At 60.6% G+C, this 20,180-nt stretch overlaps 2 protein-coding genes across 3 annotated transcripts in view; both read right to left on the bottom strand.

Annotated features, from left to right (window-relative positions):
* SLC41A3 (solute carrier family 41 member 3) overlaps positions 1-5,230 on the bottom strand; it is a 55,952-nt gene extending 50,722 nt beyond the window's left edge. Inside the window, exons 1-2 of the mRNA XM_074344158.1 lie at positions 4,317-5,230; positions 1,337-3,718 (exon numbers count right to left, since the gene is read on the bottom strand). The gene's annotated coding sequence lies outside the window, so the exon portion shown is untranslated. The remainder of the gene's footprint in view (positions 1-1,336; positions 3,719-4,316) is intronic.
* Positions 5,231-8,378: 3,148 nt separating this feature from the next.
* The window catches only part of ALDH1L1 (aldehyde dehydrogenase 1 family member L1), a 46,952-nt gene continuing 35,150 nt past the window's right edge, over positions 8,379-20,180 (bottom strand). Inside the window, exons 17-23 of one of the 2 annotated variants that reach the window (XM_074344150.1) lie at positions 18,356-18,449; positions 16,910-17,009; positions 15,615-15,713; positions 13,147-13,312; positions 10,549-10,654; positions 9,357-9,556; positions 8,379-8,597 (exon numbers count right to left, since the gene is read on the bottom strand). In XM_074344150.1, coding sequence (XP_074200251.1) covers positions 8,542-8,597; positions 9,357-9,556; positions 10,549-10,654; positions 13,147-13,312; positions 15,615-15,713; positions 16,910-17,009; positions 18,356-18,449 — 821 coding nt within the window. In that variant the 3' untranslated portion in view covers positions 8,379-8,541. Of the gene's footprint in view, positions 8,598-9,356; positions 9,557-10,548; positions 10,655-13,146; positions 13,313-15,227; positions 15,359-15,614; positions 15,714-16,909; positions 17,010-18,355; positions 18,450-20,180 lie in introns of those variants that run through there. The other variant, XM_074344151.1, reaches the window with a different exon arrangement.

Here is a 20,180-nt window from a genome sequence, read left to right as displayed (position 1 = left end):
CCTCAGCAGCAGCAGCGAGGAGCTCGTGCGGGAAGTGGTCCCAGGAAACACTGGTAGGAGGGTGAGCAGGGGGAGGGGGAGGGGCAGCCAGTAAAGCTTCCGGGTCAACCTCATGGCCACCGTGGGCGCCTGGAGCATAGTCCTGTCCTGCAAGGACCTCAGGGGCCTCAGAGATACCCCACCCCAAACTGGTGAGTGTGCAAATCTTTATGTGAGGGCTGCCTCAGGGACAATGGTGCCCTGTCCCTTCAGGCCAGATGCACGGCAGGCCGGGGGGGGGGGGGCTGCCGGCTCTGTCCGCATTAAGAAGTCAGGCAGGTGTGCAGGAGTCTGGGTGAGAGGGCCGCTCAGCATGCAGAGGAGTCTGCCGACCACAGGAATGAAAGTGTGATTTCCAGGCACCTGCTCTGGGTGTCGTGTGCTTTCTGCTCATCATGCTGAGCACAAGAGCTGATGGCCCCGTGCCTGTTTCATGGATGAAGAAACTCCCAGCGCGAGTTTGCCCAAGGTCACTTGCCCAAGGTCATGCCATGAGAGGCAGAGCTGGGATTCAAAGTCTGTCCTGAGTCTAAGATGCCCCTTTCCTCCACCTCCAAACGAAGGTGATGAGTGAAGGGCCAGGCTCTGATTAATCCAGGGGTGGCTCTATGGGGTATCTGGTATTTAATTCTTAATACCATATTTCCACGTGAAACAGTAAAATTCCAGGAATGAAACATGGTCTCTGATGATAATGAAGACGTTTCAGGATCCCTCAGGCCAGCCCCTCACTGTTACCCCTTGGCACGGGGTACCCCAGGCCTGGCCCTCCACCCTGGCCTGCCCCACATGGCAGAGGCCAGCCTGTGCTTCGCTCACCCACACGGAGGCCGGGCGATTGTGACCCGCTCAGGGAATTCTGCAGGGAGCTCACAGAGACCCAGTGACAATGGGAGGACCCACACTCCCGGTGAGGGGTCAGGCCTGCAGCTTGCCCTCCCAGGTGGCAGGTGGCCCTCGCCTTTCTGCATACCCCCTCCCACTCTCCGCTCCTGCTGCCCCGGAACCAGCCCTGTGTGTTCTCCTGGGACTTCCCAACACACGCTGGCCTCTGAGATGTCACAGAATCATCGTGACAGGCCTGAGGGGCAGGCAGGGAGGCATCACCACTCCTAGTCTCCAAGGAGTAGACTAAGGCTTGCCCTTGGGAGTGCCTGGCAGGGCCGGACTAGGAAGGGGAGGGACATGCTGCCTGGGCCAGAAGACCTCCCACAGCTGAGCAGGGGCCTCCCCTCCACCGCTGAACTGCGGGGCTGGGCTTGCCATCCTCGTCAAGGCATAAGCAGGGCTGACTTACGGCGCCCGCGTTGGGCAGAGCCTCGGTGGCCTCGGTGAAGCTGCTGCTGCATCTCCGTCGAGGTGGGGTGTCGGGGCGCCTGGGCCAGCTGCCAGGACCTGCAGGAGGGAGCAGCCCCGAGGAGGGGGGGCGAGTGTGCACCCCGCGGCTGCACTCAGCCCTCCTGACCCTTGGGGCGGGGCCACACCAGCTGCTGGGAAGACGCCTCAGGGCCCCAGACCAGGAGGGCCCAAGGTGACTGAGCTGCTGCTAAAAATAGTCCTGCAGGTTTGGCCCACTTCAGTTTGCAGAGATGCTGGCAAAGGGAAGAGACGTGGGGTCAACTGTTTACCTGGCACAGGGGCTTGTCCACTGACCTTCCCTTCCCAGCGCCGCCGAAGGCCCGTGAGGCCTGGGCCACTTCCTTGCTTGGAGGTTGGCAGTATAGTAAAAAGATGAAGAAATGCCAAAATGGGCTTGCAAAACCTGTGGTCCATCTTCAGTGTCAAAGTGTGTGCCGGCACAACTTGTGGCAAGAGACGTGCGTTGGTCTTCGTCCCGCCCCTGGCCCAGAGCTCTGAAAACCCTCGGAACCCCCTGCGATGAGCAGGGAACGGGTGTCTTCTGTTGCACTAAGGAGGAGACCTCCAGAACTCACCTGAGGGCGGGGCGGGGCTGGCCACCAGCGGAGCCCACGGCGCTACCAGCCGGCCTTCTGAGGCTGGGGGGCTGAATCAGCCGCTGTCGGCCAGCGACTCAGCCCGTGCAAGGCAACTCCCACAAACGCCACAGGATGGGCTGGGGGCTTCCAGCTGGTGACCATGGGAGACTGGGGAGGGGGGCGCTGGAGGCGCAAGGGAGCTCTGCACCCTCCCTGTGGCTCCGCCCTGCCTGCTCCGAGTCACATCCTTCCGTGACAAGCCTGCTGCCTCCTGAGTCAGACGCCTCTGAGTTCTGGGAGCTGCTCTAGCGGATTAACGGACCCGAGGGGCGTTGTGGGAACCTCTGGTCTCTGGCCGGTGGGTCAGAAGCACAGTGCCAGCCTGGACTTGAGGACGGCGTCTGAAGGGGGGCGGTCTCGCGGGGCCGGGGCTCAGGGTCTGTGCTGACTGCAGGTGGGCCGTGTCAGAACGGGTGGAGTCACAGGACGCTGAGACAGCTGGTGGTGCCCCCCACCCCCACTGTAATCGGGAGCAGAACCTTTTAACAAGGAACACACATTGGTTCTTAAAGTACAGTGTAACGTGGTTGTGCTAGGATCGAACAATTACAGGATTTGTTGAAAACTAAGCCGTGCGTACCGTGTGGTGAACGGGCACGGGCTTCGCGGGGACGGACGTCCGTCTTTCTCCCTCTGGTGGCACGCGGGGCCTCTGCTCCCTGAATCGCCTCACTTGCCGTTGACGTCCAAGTCCAGCAGGGAGAGGGTCTGTTTTACAAGGTGAAAAGTCCTAGGGGTGACGGTGATGGGGCTGCACAGCCACATGAATGGACTCACTGCCACCGAACGGTACGTTGAGAGTGGTTAAGTCGGTAGATTTCAAGTTATGTGTAATTTACCACAATTTTATATTTAAAAAGTCTGTGCATTGACGCTTTTGTAAATAGAGAATTGAGAGCAATATATTAATTTCATCTAGGTCGTGTGTATAGATTGGTAATGTGATTTAAGAATCTTGTTAGAGGATTTAAAAGGATGGCATAAAAATACTTGTATAAAGTGAAGATATTGGGATGGGCAGCATTGAGAAGCATTGATGTACATTTTACCCTATTTGGACACTCCCAAAACTGAGTTTGATTATAAATTACGGCCAGAGGTGGCCTCTCTCCCCCTGCAGCCATCAGGACCCGCTGTGTAGACAGCCCTGAATTCTCAGCAGCTCCTGCGTCACGTCCTGTCGGGCCAGCAGAGGGTCCCTGCTCCTTGGAGTCACTCAGCGTTCTGAGCAGATAGGCTGCAGCTTCTCACATACTGCTGGTCACCCTGTGGGACTGGGAAAAGGATCTTGGCTGTTCATTAAATGCTCTGGTGAGAAGTGATACTCTTGTCCAGGCTTAGAGACACGACCACTGCCCACAAGAAGACCAGGAGGGCCCTCTCTGGGCATCTGGATGGCAAGGAGGACGGACGTTGGTCATGAGCACTGACCTCCCACTGCACGCTTGTAGTCAGTTCCTTACGATGCATTTTCAGAAGTGGGATTACTGAGCCAAAGGGTCTTGATTCCTGCTGACAAAAGGCCTCTCAGGAAGGTTTAATACACAGTTGTTCTGAGGACTTATTCCAGAGTATTTTCATGTGCTTTGACACAGTACCTGCAAATGGCGACGATGTGGTTCTTGCCTTTGAAATGTGTGTGCTCATGCCCTGCCAGAGTGTCTCGGCCAAGAGCTTCCACCCTGCGAAGGAACAGTGGTGAGCCAGGCAATCACGTGCCTCGTCTGAGAACACAGCCACCACCCAGCCTCGGACGGCAGAGGGCAGAGTCCTCTCCCCCTTGCTCAGGGCATCGCTGTGACAACTGTTCCAGAACAGTTTTCTCTCTTTCAGAACGTTCCTGCCAGCACACAGCATGCGGCACCCCACTTTTTTTGGTCCTGTTTCTGCAGATGCTCTGGCAGAGCCATCTCCCTTCCATTCCAGTGTCTCCTCCCGCTATCCTTGGAACTCACTCTGGGCAGGATTGCGTCCTGACCGCGCCTCTAAAATGGCTAACCCTGAGGTCACCAACGGCCTGCACCTGGCAGATCCGGGGGTCAGCCCTCGGTTCCCACTGGACATCCTGGAAGGCCCTCTGCACTGAGCTCCCAGGACACCCGCCTCCCACAGCTCATCATCACCTCCCCAGTCTCAAAAGAGTGAGAGCCCAGGGCACGGCCTTGGTCGGACCTCTCCTCTGTCTGTACTCACGCCCTCGCCAAACTCATCCAGGGTCCTAGCAGCCTCAGCCTGCTCCTCCCTCCGTAATCCCACTGCATAACCGTGTCCTTAACTCACCCATGCGGCTGCTTGGTGGGCATTTTGAGGTTCATGCATCCCAAACCCGCCCACGTGACTGTCCCTCCGATGGTGTCCCTGTCTCGCTACAGGCACGTCCAGTCCTCCAGCTGTTCAAGCAGGACGTCCAGATGGCGCCCTCACGTCTTCTTTCTCTCACTCCCCGTACACAGTCCATCAGTGAATCTCACCAGTGTTGCTTTCAGAAAACGTCCAGAAAAATCAGCCGCCATCACTCCCACCGCATCACCTGTGCTCGCACCTGATTGGAGAGGCGGCCGCCTCGAGTCTAATCCCTCACTGAGACGTCGACGCGGGCATTTCGTTTCTTAAAACCGTCTGCATCAAGGGCTTTTGCTGTTTGAAAGCCGCCTGATGGCTGAGAGGCTGGACAGAGCATTCCCTGTTTCTCTCAGATTCTGTGGGCGGCGTCTGAGCTGGTGTCGGTGGGTCCTCACCGGTGAGTCTGCAGTCAGGTCCTGGCCGTGTTGGCAGCAGGGCGCCTGGGAGCTGGCGACACGGGGCCCACATCCCTGACCCTCTGCGGGGCTGGCTCGGGCTGGGACCAGGCGTGGCACCACATCCTTTTTCTGAGTAAGTGCAAAGCTCAGCCTTAAAAGGCTTCTGGTGAGTTCCCTTCCCTTGGCTCTTGACATGTGGATCAAGTCAGATCAGCAGAGAGCTGAGGGCTGCAGTGTCAACAGCAGGGGCCCCCACCTCCCGACTATGGTCGGGCAGGACCCCATCTGGCTGCACTGTTGCAGGGGCGCTGCTCGTCCTGGCTGCGCTTGGACGTGCGCTCAGCCTACCTCGGGAAGTTCACAGGAACAACTGCCTGCAGTTTACCGCTGTTGAAGAGAAATTAATCAATTGTCAATCTAAGAAAGAAATGGACAATTTTATTCAAACCAACCTGAGGATTATAACCCAGGAGACAGTCTCTCAGAGAGCTCCGAGGACAGTTCTGAAGGGGGGGGGGGGACAGGCCCATGTCCGTGTGACCCAGTCGCGTCTCGACAGCAGGTCACAGCTGTTCACAGGGAACAGGATCTAAATTTGAGGCTTTTCTAAAGTGGGAAGATGCAAGAAATGCGTTCATAAAGTCTCCTGAAAGTATCTATCTGAGGGCCAGCTCTGCCAGTTTCCCCAGAGCACGAAGTGCCTCATCCCGATCTTTGCCCCAAATTCCTTTCTGGGTTGCTGCAGGTGCACGGCTGCGGTGGGTGATGACCGGACTCTTGTAGGACTGGATGGTGGACAACATTCTTTATCTACAATCCCCTTCCTTTCGGGCTTAATGATGACCAAGGTGTGGGAGGCATTTCATGACCAGTTTGTCCCGAGGCTGCTCATTCCCAGGTCAGGTGAAGACCTGGTTGACAGGCTGGCCAGTCTGTGTGCTGTTCCCGGGCGAGGGCCTGGTCACCAACAGCAGCCCAGAGCCTCGGGGCCGCCTGTCTCACTGGCCTGTGACAGCCCAGGACACGGTTCCGTCTGTGGCTTCTTCCCACGTCAAGAGTCACTATTACAACCACTTGTCTTGGAGGACGGTAGATTTGGTCAGCTTTTTCGGACCACCTGGTCATTATTTTTATCAGAGACTCAGCACGCGTTTGGCCATGCAAGAAACAGTAATCTCGTAAAACAGGCCGCATGCAAGCACTATAGTGACATTAACAAGGTCAAAAGTAAGTATTGAAAATAAGAACTTCCATTAGGTGCGGCCCAGCATCGCCCCAGGTCGTCTGACCAGTCTGTTCTGCACCAGTCAGTGGCACGTTGGCACCGTACATAAAGTCCACCACAGAGTCTGCACGCACAAGGTGCGCAGTGGGTCATCCTTTCCCCTTACAGGACTGAGGAGGACTGTTATCTCCTAAGGAGTTACGTGGCTGGTGCCGGAAGGAAAGCTGATCTTCATGGCTGAGCGGGTGTTTCTGCCATTGTGTTACCACGTGACACAGCCGCACAGTGCACACTGGAGGGGGGGGGGCGGCCAAGGGGCAGAGGAAGAGGGTGTGTTTAAATTTTTCTTGTCTTGCCTTAAAATATGCATTTCATCCCATCACCACCCTGTGTAGAACCCTGCACACAGCGGTCACCACGCCCCACGTTTCAGGAGGACTCATGAAACGAAGTTCTCTTCTCCAGAAAGCAGTTGGTCTCCGTCACACGGACACCGTGAGTCAGGTCACTGGCCAGGCTTCCTCGCACACTTGGCAGCTGGAAAGCTCTGACTGAACTGTGCTCCAGCTTGAGAACCGTGTAAGGTTTCACCGTGTGCAGCCCCAGTGCCAACCACACGCCTGGCTCCCCTTTCGACCGCGCCTCGCTCTGCCCTGATTTGCTCAGGCGTATTTTAACTGTGTTATTTTTCTAAACTGCCTTGAACTCTTCTGTTAACACTGTGAGAAATAAATGCATCTAAAAACTACAAAAAAGAGGGGTAAGCACATCCCCCGAGTGGGGGGCTGCTGGTGGGTCACCTCGTGATGGGGGTCGGGCGTCCTCCCCCCGGTGCTGCAGCGTCTGTGTGCTGGGCAGCGCCCAGCCCCGTGTCCATGGGTCACTTCCAGCTGGACAAGGAGGGCAAGGAGGGGGAGACGGCCTGACCCCGACTCCCCCCATCCAAGGCTGTGTCTCGGGAGTGGCACCTGTCACTGCCACTCGAGTTCTGTCCACCGCCCGGCTGCAAAGGAGGGTGGGGATTCTGTCCTTCTGGTGGCCATGAGCCCAGGTAAAATCTGGGAGTTCTCTGAGAGTTCTGTGGGCGTTCAGGGCTGCAACCAAGCCCTGGCCTGAAGGGGAAAGTGTCTCTCGACTGCACTCCAGTGTGGATGGGCCTGTGCTCGAGGCCATGCCTGCTCTCCTGCCCTGAGGCCTGTTTTCTGGGAAGCCAGGCTGACCCCTGGGGATGCCTACATGTCTCACCTAGCTTGGGGGAGCTTGAGAGCACAGGGCAAGGGCCAAGCTGGCTGCATTAGCCTGCACTTTGCTGGGGACGCCTGGCCCTCAGGCTGTTTGAGGTGAGACAACGGGGACCCAGAAGGGGCAGGTCACCTCCGCCAAGCGTCCTCATGACCAGTCCCAGAGAGGCAACAGAGTCCAGCACACACCTCTCCCATCAGTGGGCACAAGGATCAAGGCTGGGCCCCAGGGTCAGGGGAGCAGCCCTGCCACGGGGAGGCAGGTGGGACTCAGGCAGGGAGGGGCCTCCAAGGGACCTGGCCGGGGCCCGGGCTCCAGGGCTGAGCTGCCCCCTCGAGTAGGGACTGGATCCTCCTGACCCCTAAGGTCTGGGGAGCAGTGGCAGCCTCACAGTGTGTGTGTGTGTGGGGGGGGAGCAAGGAGAGAGGGCTGCTCACCCCGGGGTGGCGTGGACACGGGGAGAGAGGCCACCCCAGGGCGGAGGGGCCCGGGTAGCTCTGGGCCAGGGAGCTGTTCTGTAGGAGGGGAGCTCCCGGGTCCCGCCCCTGGGAACTAAAGACAATGACTTGTTTATAAACAGGTAAAACTGGGGCCAACGCGAGGGTTAAGTGACGCAGACAGGTCCTGGATCCCCTCCTCACTGGCTCTTGCTGTCACCCCCGGGGAGATGCGGGGAAGGATGGAGGGAGGGAGGGACGGAGGGATGAGGCAGGAAGGCCGGGAGAGGGGACAGCACAGGGGAGGCCTGGGCCCTGGGGTCCCAGGAGACACAGAAGACACAGAAGACACAAGACAGGGCGAAAGGGGGGCGCTGCTCCTTGGAAACTCCAGCCCAGGGCGGCCTCCGCTGCAGGCCCTTGGCCAGTTCTCAAGGCCGAGGGAGCTGAGAGGGCCGGCCACTCGCTGAGGGACTCCAGGCTGCGTCCCTGTCCGAAGCGTCCCTGCTGGCCCGCTCACTCCCTGGCGTCTCCAGGGGTCACAGTCACCCCCGTGTACCTGCCCCTGAACTTGACCTCAGCACCTGCTTTCTGGGGCGAGAGCGGACACATGCTGCCTGGAGGGCAGCCCGGATGCGCGGGCCCCCCGGGCACACAGACGGGCTGAGAGGCACGTGCTGGCCGCGCCAGTCAGAACCTTTGTTCAAACCTTTATTCTGACCCAGCCGAAGGTAGGTGGCTCTGACCAGACAGGGTGGGGTCCCGGACAGGGACAGGGTGCAGGCAAGAGGCTTCCTCCTCGTCCAGGGGGAAGGGCTGTGCCCTGGGGAGGGGCAGGCCCACAGCCTGGGAGGCGTTCTTCAGTACTCGAAAGTGACCGTCTTGACCCGCAGGTACTCAGACAGGGCGGCTTCTCCTGCAAGACACAGAGTGCCAAGGTGACATGGCATTGTCCCGTGGGTGGCACACCAGCACCGCCCCATCTCTCCCCGCCCCGCCAGGCCTGGCTTCAGAGTGGACCCCTGACTGGGGCTGGCCTCCAACTCCCGGCTTCCACAGGGGCCAGGGAGTGGGGGAGTGTGAAGCTGAAACCGAGGGGGGCCGGGCAGAACCCCACCCCCTGGGCAGGCTGGGTGGGGCTACCACCTCTACCCTGGGGACTCACTGCCCCGTCGGACACACTCTCCCCGTGGGCACCCCACTCTGAGGGCGAAGCCTGAACCCTGACCACGCCTCCAGCCCCTGCAACCTGGCCCCTGCCTGCCTCTCCGGCCTCCTCCTTGCCCCTGGGCCCACACCAGCACTCAGCCTCGCTCTGCAGCTCAAGACCAGAGCTGGTTCCCGGGGGACCCATGTCCCCTCTGCCAAGAACATGCGGCCTCACGCCTTCATGGCCAGCACCTCCAGCCACCTGGGTCTCAGCACGGCGACACATCTTCAGAGAGGCCCACCTGGCCCCCGGCTCAAGTCACCCTCCAGTCTCCTGCTCGGATCACTTTGTCTCCTGCCTGGATCACTTTGTCTCCTGCCTTAGTTCCTGCCTGTCCCCTCCCAGTAAGAACTGAGCAGCCATTCTGTCCACTCTGCCCTCCGGCCCCTGGGACGGGCCTGACGCTGAGTGGCTCTAACAGATGTTTGTTGAATGAGTACGTGAAAGCCAGTACGATTTGGTTACCCAGGTCTTTGCCGAATCCGGACTGCTTGAAACCCCCAAAGGGAGCGGCCACGTCGGTCTTATTGTACGTGTTGATGAACACGGTGCCTGCCTCCAGCTTGTCGCTGACATACAGGGCCTTGCTGACGTCCCTGGTGAAGACGCCAGAGGCCAGGCCAAATTCCGTTGCATTGGCCCGAGTCAGCACAGTGTCCACGTCGCTGGGGGGAAACCCAGAAGAACTCCATGAGGAGGGCCAAGGGGCCAGCCCTGGACATGGACACAGAGAGACCCGCACCCCTCTCCCAAGGGGGCCCAGCCCACCCCAAGCTCCATGCCGCCCAGACCCTTCTGAGGAGACCTGTGCCCGGCCTACAGCAAGTGGGGGAGACAGGGCAGCAGAGAGGGAAACGGGGGGAGGAGCCTCGGGCTGGCTCACAGGTCGGGTCATCGCGGGTGAGTCCTCCCTTTACAGACAGGGGGCAGGAGCTCAGAGAGGGGGCGGCTGGCCCCAGCACACGTGGAAAGGTCCACACGCTGGGCATTCCCCAGGGAGCCACGGCAGGGCATCCCCACCACAGACACCGTGGGCTTGAAGGCTTAGCTTTATTCTAACACAGTCAGCATGTGATGAGAGTTTCCTTATTTTCCGACAGCTGAAAGTACAGCACAGGGGGGAAGGCCCCACTTTTGGAATCTGCTCAAAGTCCCAGGGAAGGAAACTGCAGCAGCCCAGGCAGGGTCGGAGTCCAGCTCCTCTCTCTTCACCCCAGCCCTGCCAGCCTGCTGACCAACGGGACACGTGGAGCCAGGTTCGGGGGTTTAGAGGCCCTCTGATGGATCTTAAGGAGACTGGCAGCTTCTACCAGCCCCTGGGAGGGGAGCCAGGTGCGGGGAGGCCCCGGCGCGGCACAGAGAAGGGATGGCTCAGCACCCCCGAACCCTGACCACTGCAGATTCTTGCAGAATGAATAAGGGCTGCTGTCCCCAGGCACTGAGGTCCGCGGTTCATGATGCACAGTGGACACTTAGAGCAGAGCCCAGCACGTGAGAGACACCCAGACAGACACGGAGGACACTCCCAGTGACCAGAAGCCCCACCTCCGTGGCAGAGGACCCTCTGTCCACAGCTCCCGCTTGTCTGAACTCCCCTCTCAGCCCCACCGCACACACGAACACCCCAGACACAAGGACAAGGGTCGGGCCTCCCTACCCGTTGGCGAAGCGGGAGATGACCATGACGGGCCCGAAGGACTCCTCGCGGGCAATGAACATGTGGTCCTGCACGTCCGTGAACACCGTCGGCTCGAAGAAGAAGCCTGCAGGACAGAGGCCCGTGGGGGACAGAGGCTGGGGGTGGGGGACAGTGGCCTGGGGGGGGGACAGAGGCCCATGGGGACAGAGGCCTGGGAGGGACAGAGGCCCATGGGGACAGAGGCCCATGGGGGACAGAGGCCCGGGAGGGACAGAGGCCCATGGGGACAGAGGCCCGGGAGGGACAGAGGCCCATGGGGACAGAGGCCCGGGAGGGACAGAGGCCCATGGGGACAGAGGCCCATGGGGGACAGAGGCCCCGGGGTACAGGGGTCCGGGACCCGTGGGAGGCCTGGTCCCGCCAGACCGAGCATGGCAGCTCCCGGCACGGGTGGGCAACTCTCTGTCCCAGTGTGTGCCCCTCCCAGCCTCTCAAGAACGTGGGCTGACAAAGGTGATGCTCAGAGCTGGTCTGTCCAACGCCGCTGCCGAAGCTCTGACTGGGACAAAGCCTGGGTTTTCTAGCGACATTTAATCTGAAAACATGTCTGTATGTCCCCGCCAGCCCGTGGAGTGGGTGGCCTGGTGGACTGGACCACCCAGCACAGCCTGCCTTCTCCTCCCAGCCTAGTGGTGCAGGTGCTCACCCTCTGGCCAGGACATACCGGCCCCCATCCTGACAGCCACCCCACAGAACCACTTCTGGTGGCAAAACGCTGCCTCTGATGATTTCTCCTTTAGACAGAGCCCCGGGCCCCGAGACCCGCTGGACTGAGATTCAATTTGGCCTGACTTAGGGAGAATCAAGAGACTTGAAATTTTCTCTCTAGTGTTTAGAAGAACAAAATTTTTTTAACTTTAAAAGTAACAATAAAATATTCCATATTTTCATACATTTATGAATTATATTTTAACAGTAATCACAATTTCTAAAATGTGAGTCATGTATGAACACATGTTGACTCACGTGCTGTGGCCTGTATTTGCTCAATCTGTAAACGGAATATGGCCCCCAGGTCTCAGTGCTCCGGGCTGGCCAGTCTCTGCCCCTCCTGCCCCTCTGCTGTCACCTCTGCCTGCTCTGGGCCCCTCATCCTCTGCACCCTCTGGCTTCCAGGTGGGTCAGTCACCGGGAGGAGCTGGCATCCATAGCGCTGCCCCTCCCAGGGTCCCGAGAATTCTGCCCTCTGCTCTCACCTCTCAGGTCCGGGGATGGTGGTGGGGCTCCTCATGGTTCTTGGGTGCTGCACCCCTTAACTGCTCTGCCAAAACAAAGCCCCCAGACTCTGGCCTCGTGGACTTAGCAGGAGCAGGAAGGGGAGTGGACAGCCGCAGCCCAGAGGTTATAAAACTCTGTTGAGGTCAGAGGTGCCCATCGGAGCCCCTGGCCAGAGCCTGAGGTCATGTGAATACTGAGTTCACCAGGTGGGGAAACCCAGGAGGCATTTGCTAAGCAGGGAGCAAGAAAACGTAAGACGTAAGATGTAAGATGTATTCAGAAAGGGACTTAAGTACGCCTGGGGGGTGGGTCACGTGCCAGCAAATTAGACCCAGACGGTGAGAAGCCTGGGCGGCCAGTGCGGCAGGCTGGTCACCGGAGGGCGGCTTCAGCCCTGGGGGAGACACGACCAGACTCTGGCAGCTGCATCAGGACAGGATTAGGGGTCCAGGAGGCCCTCAGGAAGCCCTGTGGTGGTCCTGGCTGATGGGAGAGTCGGCTTGAAGGTGGCAGGGATGCAGGGGAGGCGGGAAAGATCTCCAGGTTTGAGAGAAGCAGCAGTGAGTTAAGAGGGAGGATTAGAGCCCGTTCCCTTCCTCCTTCGTGCCGTCAAGTGGGGACCGTGTGAGGCTGGGCTCCGGCACGCGGGTCGGGGGTGTCGGAGACCCCAGGGAGCAGGCCGCCCCGGTGAAACAGCACGTCGCACGTGCCTGCCTCCTCTGGCTCGGTGACTGGGTTGGACAGAAGGTTCTAGAGAGGCAGGTGTGCATGTCTGGGGTCAGGTCAGGGAGGCTGTGATGATGAGATGGATTCGGTCCCATTGAGACTGAGGGACTGGGTGACATGCAGGTGGGGGCCCAGGTGTCCAGAGTCTGGGTAAGGAGGAGCTGGATAGAACCTTGTGGTCCTCCAGAGAAAGCGGCACCATGAGAAGTGCTCCAAGCTCAGGACAGGCCTGGGACTGTCCCTACTCTTAAGGGGCTGGAGGACAGGGGTTTCCAGCCAAGAACAGCTGCAGAAAAGTGACGGCCAAAGGCAGGAAAACCCTGGAGCCCAGGGCCCTGGGTCCACAGTCCATGGTTGTGCTTGCGGACATTAGGGTGCACCCCGATGTAAGTTAAGCTGGCTCTGGTGCCTTCACCCTGCTGGGTCCACACCTGGTCTGCCAGGCGTCCAAACAGCCAAGGTCCACCCCATCCAGGCTCCCGGGTGGGGCCCGAGCCTGGGAGCCTGATGGTGCAGATTCCTGGCCCTCAGACACCTTGGTCAGAGCTGGGCAGCAAACCAGAGGCCCTGCTCCCGCTGCTTCCCTGGCCCCTTGGAGGGCGGGTGACTGACCTGGCCGGGGGACCTGGTTCCCTCCACAGACCAGCGTGGCCCCTTCCTCCACGCCGCGCTGGCAGTACTCCAGCAGCTTCCGGAGGTGGGCCTGGTGGTTCTGCGGCCCGTGGTTGGTGCCCCGGTCCAGGGGGTCACCGATCTTCATCTTCCTCACCTCTTCCACCTGCCAAGGTCCTCCTGGTCAGTGCCGCTGAGGTGCGTGGTCTCTGACTGTGGTCACTCCCTGACACACCTCCCACGTATGCATTTTCAGTGACTGACCACTGGCCCCCGAAGAAAGCCCATGTGCTGGACTCTGGCATCAGGGTCTCCCGTATTCTGGTTCCAAACCTGCCTTCCAGGCTGAACCCCAAATGCACGCTCTGTACAGAGATGTGAGCCAGATGTCGGAGGAGCTGGGACAGCGCAGGGCAGTGCAGGTGTGTGTTGGGGCAGCATAGGGAGGTTCTGCTCCCGGCCTCACAGACTGAGGAGCGGGGACTCCAGGACACGGGGTGGGGGTGGGGAAATAACACGGTAACGCCCTGGCCACAAGGGGGGCAGACTGAGTGGAATGGAGGAGCCTGCGCCTGGAGTCCACCCACCCCTGCCCACACCTCTCCCTGCTTCAGAGCCCAACTGTGGGACCCCCTCCTCCAGGAAGCTTTCCCTGTTGCCTCGGCCAACATAAAGCAGGTCTGGGCTTTGCTGCCTGGTGATGCTGGCCTGGGTCTCCTCCAGGAAGCACCAGGTGTCACCTGATGACTCCAGGGCTGGGATGGGGAGACTCAGAAGTGAGCCGGGCAGGAGATGCTCACTGCTGGCTCAGGAAAAGGAACCCAGGTGGACACAACCAGCGGGAGGCAGGTGCCAGACCCTCTGTGCTCCAGGCCCTTCCCTCTCCCCGCGGTTCCCTAGGACCGGGCACGGTCATCCCCACCCTCACAGCCGGGCCTCCTCCTCCTCGGGGCCGGGGCCACTTCACCCCCTGCAGGCTCTGCACCACTAATCAGGCCTAATCAGATGCAGGGGGGACTCATGCCCCCGGGATTGCCCTCTGCCCTCCCACCAGGAAAAGTTCAGCAACTCTGACTATCCTGAAGGGGGACCCCAAGCCAGGACCCGGCCCCCACTTTGCTCCAGCCTGGCCACCTGGCTGCTCCTCCGTCCCCCAGAGATGATGCCAAGAACAACCTTGCTGTGTTTCCCAGATGTGCACCTCACTTCCCGGGTTTGGGAACCAGGCCCACCCGAACCACTGTGCCTGGGATTCTGGCCCTGCCCTCACCCCTGGGAGACTGGCAACAGCCCTGCAGACTCGGGCGGGGGGCCACGCACCGGGGGCGGGGCTCCCACAACCGCAAACGCTCAGGGACTGCTTCCAGTCGGCCCGTCCCAGCCCCCACCTGGCTCTGCCTGTGCGGGGCCTGTCACAGCGAAGAACCAGCTCCCCTACCGTGGAAGGTTACACAAACGGGCACGAATGCTCTCCTTTCTTGATGGTCCCCTCTGGGGGGGCAGTTCCCACCCTTGAGTCTGTGGCTTGCTCGGGCAGTAGGAGCCAGTAGAAGCCACATCCAGTGAGTTCAGAGGCCTCTGAACGCCTGCTCTCGCTCCTGGGGCTCCTGCCCTGGTCCTGCCTGTGCCTGAGCCCAGCATAGCCACCCAGCACCCAGCTGCCCGGCCACCAGCCACAGAGCTCAGTTCCACGAGGCCCCGGCTGCTGCCACGCCGCGGGGACTGCAGGCCGCGTGGACGTCGCTGTCTCAGCCACCACGTGCTGGGAGGGATGAGCTCCCTCCGAGGAAATCCGCTCCTCCCCTCCTTCAGCATTTTCACCCAGTATTCCCGGGCCCAGACCCGCTCTCATTTCTCCTAGCTTCCCAAACTCAGTTTGTCTAACCCTGCACAGCGGCAGTGCTTCCGGCCCCTCACATCTGCTCTCCAGGGCGCGAGGGTGTCTGAGCCAGAGCTCCCAGGCCCTGCTGTGGCTGAACGGCCAGGGACGACCTTCCCACAGAGCTGGGAGAGAGTGGTCCCTCTGGTTCTAGTCGTGGGAAGGCGGGAGCAGGTGCTGCCCACGCCCGCCCACGCCTTACCTGCGGCGCCCACCCTGCGGCTCAGCTCTGTGACAGGAGCGGCAGGAGCCCCTCCCCCTCACGACCTGCACCAGCGTGAGCTGTGGGCTGCTCACTCGTTCTTTCTTTCTTTCTTCCTTTCTTTTCTCAGACTGTTTTGGGGGGAGGTAATTAGATTTATTTGTTATTATTATTATCATTATTTTTAATGGCGGCACTGGGGATTGAACCCAAGGCCTCGTGCATGCTAAGCATGTGCTCTACCACTGAGCTGTCCCCTCCCCCTGCTATTTCTTGCTGAAATGATGAAAGCCAGTGAAGGCTTGTTTGGCCCAGCCCTGCCTCCACGCCCCCCAGCCCCTTGCATTGGGTCAACCAGCAGAGCCAAGACCCTGCGGCAGAACTTACCACCTTCTGCACAAACTGGTCGTGAATCGAGTCCTCTACGAAGAGCCGGCCGGCCGCAATGCAGTTCTCGCCTTTGTTGAAGAAGACAGAGCTCATTCCCTGTGCAGAAGAGACGGACGACCTGGGTCGCAACCACGCCTGGACGCAGCCCCCAGCCCCATCGGGCCCAGATGCCCCCTTCTGATAGGGAAGGGGAGGGAGGCATGTGTCCTGACCCCGCAGCCATCCAGGCCCACTCCTCTGGGCACACCTGCCCCACTGGTTCCCCATCCCCAGAGAGGAGAGGCCGGAGGGGACGGCGTGGGGAGTGAGGTCACGTGGGGAGGGGGACTCCCCGCTGGGGCCCAGGCCAGAGAGGAGAGGACGAGGGGGAGTGGAGCACAGTGAGCTGAGGCCGCATGCTGGCCGGGCTCTGGGTGGGTAGGGGGTCAGAGCTGCACACTGGGGCTGAGCTGGACAGGGGCTGTCGCGTGGATCAGGCAGCAGGGTGGGCCCCTGGGGAGGGGAGGGGCCAGCCCAGGCCCAGGTCCAGAATAAATGTCCTCAGATGCCCGGGATCCTGCTTTTCAGACCAGGGGGCCTGGCGTAGGGGCTGGGCTGCAGTGCCCAGTGACAAAGACAGGCCCCCATTTGGCCGCCAAGACCCCTGACTGACCAACGGTGCCCCCTGATTACCCCCTAATGAGGCTGAACCCCCTCCAAGCTGTGCCGGGGCCACAGTGTCCTCCCAGGCACAGTGGGGCCTGGGTGGTGGGACATCTTGGCACTGGGTTGAACCAGGCCTGACAAGTTTGCTCCCACAGGCCTTCAGGAGACCGATCACGACAATGACTACAGGACAGCCCCCCCACGGCACCTGCCACGTGGTCCACACCCTTCAGACTAACGCCTGAACCCCCGTTTCCATCCTCCCTGCCACCCGGTGAGAGCACGAGGCCCAGAAAGGCTGCCCAGCGAGTCCCTGGTGGGGCTGGACAAGTGCGGACACAAGGTCCAGGGAGGTTGCTGCCCAAGTGCCCAGGGTTCTGCCTGCTCCTCTCTCGGACAGGAAACCTGCCACACTGATGTCAGAACGGGTGGGACCTGGCTCACGTTTCCCAACCTCTGGAGCTGATTTCTGTGATCCTGGCAGTTGTCACACCTCTTGGGGGTCTGTTTGGGAGGGCACACGCCACTCTTTGTCCCCTAGGCCTCTCCTGTCAGTCTATGCTTGTGGTGACCCTGTGGTCCAGGCCGACGGTGCGTTTGCCTGGGGACCTGGGGCCCCCGCCCCGCTCCCTCCGCGCGGCCCTCACCATCTGCACGGCCTTGCTGAGGTCACAGTCCGCAAAGATGATGAGGGGCGACTTCCCGCCCAGCTCCAGGGAGACCTTCTTCACGTTACTCATGGCACAGCTGGAGGAACAGGGATTGGTGGGGCGAGGTCCACGGGAGCCTGGGACGCAGGGGCTCTGGGTGGAGGGGCGAGGACGGCTCTCCAAAGAGCAGCAGAGGTGGGGCTGGAGGGCCCCCTCGTGAGGCCAGGCCATGGCCCCTCCCCCAAGTGCCCTCCCCCTCCTCTCCCCTGCCCCCCTACCCCGGGCTTTCCTGCTCTGAGCCCAGCACCAAGCCCAGGCCCACCCCAGGGCCCTGCTCTCACTGCCCCTGCACCACCGCCCGTTCAGAAGTCAGCTCAGCCTCAGTTCCTTCAGGCCTGACCCCAAAGAGGAGGTCACGCAGAGCCCTGTTACGGGCACAGGCATGGTGGCCATTCAAGGAGGGGTGCGGCCCCTGGGGGCACAGACAGGTGTCCCAGGAGACAGAGCATCACAGCACATCGGGGGCTGCACTGGGGAAACCTTGCTTTAGCCCCTACAGAGCTGCCCTGCTGCAGCTGGACTGCCCTGGGAGGCCACACACTGACCCCTGGAACAGAGCAGAAGTGGCCCTCGCGCGTCCTGGAGAAAGGGCTCTGAGACCCTGTGGGTCAGTGTGCTCGGCATGGCCCCAGCTCCTCCCCATTTGTACCTGTCACTCGCTGTGCAGACACCCAAACCTCACCCTGGAATTTCAGCTGCAGCGGGTGGGGTTCAGGGGCCCGGTGGTGCCCGGGGCTGCAGCCGCCGCCCTGGGGTCTGGCCCATCTGCTGCTCTGAGCTTGTGCGACACAGGCCAGAAACACTGTGCGCGCAAACCACCCCCATTGGAAGGGAGGGCCGGGGCTCAGCCCAGGTGGTATCGTGAGTTAGTGACACAACCCAGTGGCCAGAGGCTGAAGTCCGAGGGCCAGGACAGCGGAGGGTCCTGGGCCAGCGCTGTGAGGGGGAGAGAGCCTCCTGCCCTGGCCACAGGAACCCGCACCTTCTGTCTGGTGGCCACGTTAAGAAAACTAAGAAAAACTCAGTGAAATCAATCCTAACATACTGACTTAACTCCATTAATAAAAAGTTTTACCATTTCAACTTGCAGTCTAAATAAAAGCCACTGAGATACTGCACCTCGTGCCAAGTTTAAGACCTGTGTGTCTCGCGGTCACAGCTCATCTCCACCCGGAGCAGCCCCGGCCCTCATGTGCTCGTGGCCGCAGGGAGGCCCCTGCCCCGGGCGGACCCGTCAGATTCCGGGACCCAGAGCCTGCAGGGACCCCTCCTGGAAGGCCACAACCCGGGGCCTGAGAAGCACAGCACGGTCCACCTCCGGACGCTGACCAGAGGCTGCTGCTTCTGCCACACGAGCCCTGGACCCGCCGCCCGACCACGTACCTTTTCATGATGTGCTTTCCCACCTCCGTGGAGCCTGTGAACCCGATTTTCCGCACATCGGGATGGTCCGAGAGTCGCTGGCCGACCAGGGAGCCTGTGGGAGGAGTGGGGGGGGGCAGGGTGACACAGTGCCAGGGGAGACATAAACCCAGCCACGCCTCCTTGTCCACCGGGGGCTGGAGCCTTGGGCTGCGTGTCCCACATGCCTAGTGCCCCGGGCTCCCTGGGCCTGCTCCCTGGTGCGGGTGGAGCTCTGCCCCTCAAACTTCATATACCGAAGCCCTGACCCCTGTACCTCGGATGTGAGTGCATTTGGAGGTGGAGCCTTTAATGTGGTGATCAAATTAAAATGAGGTCCTTAGGGTGGGCCTGGTCCAATATAACCAGTACCCTTACAAGAGGAGGTCACTGACAGGCACACCCAAGTGAGGACACAGGGCAAAGACGGCGTCTACACACCAAGGAGAGAGGCCTCGGGAGGAATCAGCCTGGACACCTTGATCCTGGGTGTCCAGCCTCCAGGACGGGAAAGAATAAGCATCCGCTCTTAAGCTGCCCCACGCGTGGTGCTTGTGACAGCAGCAAACCCGCACTGTCACACGGCTTCCAGTGACTGGGTTTCACCCCAGGTGAGGGCACCCAGCTGGCACTCGCCGCTTCTCCTGTGTGGGTCCTGGGACTCCGAGCCCCACTACACCCTACACCCCACACCCCACAGCCCACAGCTCACGGCCCACACCCCAGGGCCCACACCCCACACCCCAGGGCTCATACCTCACGGCCCAGGGCCCACACCTCACAGCCCACACCCCACACCCCAGGGCCCACACCTCACGGCCCACACCCCACACCCCAGGGCCCACACCTCACGGCCCACACCCCACACCCCAGGGCCCACACCTCATGGCCCACACCCCACACCCCAGGGCCCACACCTCATGGCCCACACCCCACACCCCAGGGCCCACACCTCACGGCCCACACCCCAGGGCCCACACCCCACACTCCAGGGCTCATACCTCATGGCCCATACCCCACGGCCCACACCCCACACCCCACACCCCAGGGCTCATACCTCACAGCCCAGACCCCTCAGCCCACACCCCACACCCCAGGGCCCACACCCCACGGTCCACACCCCACGGCCCGCAACCCACGGCCTACAGCTCACAGCCCATGGCCCACGGCCCACAGCCCACAGCCCACACCAGGCCTCCTCGGATCGCACCCTGAATGTATTGAATTCCTATTCATTTCCCAACCTCCTTCTTTTTTTTTTAAATTGAGTTATAGCCAATTTACAGTTATAGTCAGTTTACAGTGTTGTGTCAGTTTCTGGCATACGGCACAATCCTTCAGTCAAACATGAACATATATATATTCGTTTTCATATTCGTTTTCACTTTGAAGTACTAAAAGACGTTGGATATATTTCCCCTTGCTGTACAGTATAACCTGTTTATCTATCCTGGTCTCCTTCTTGGTACGACTTCAGGGTCACCTCTCCTCAGACCTCCCGACATCCCTCCCTCTTCCACCTGTCTCCTCTCCGCCTCTCCCCTCTCCTTCTCTGTCTGTCTGTTTCCATTCCCTTTGCTCGCACTTTCCTCACCCAGAATCTTCAGTGCTCAGCGGCTCTGGCTCCTTCCTGGGCCCTCCCCTCTCCTGGGCTCTCCTCAGTGGCCTCACCCTGGCTCGCCCCTTCAGTGCCACCTTCAGGCACATCACCCTCCACACCTGTCTCTCAACAGGCTTCCCTGGACCCAGACCCAGGTGTCATTCCTCGGCCTGCTCCGCGGTTCCACTTGGGCATCTTACAGACTCT

Source organism: Camelus bactrianus, chromosome 17 (assembly GCF_048773025.1).
Source record: "Camelus bactrianus isolate YW-2024 breed Bactrian camel chromosome 17, ASM4877302v1, whole genome shotgun sequence".
In the NCBI taxonomy this organism is placed as follows: Eukaryota; Metazoa; Chordata; class Mammalia; order Artiodactyla; family Camelidae; genus Camelus; species Camelus bactrianus.
The sequence above is the reverse complement of the archived record's forward strand: the minus strand, read 5'-3'. Positions and strand labels throughout refer to the sequence as shown.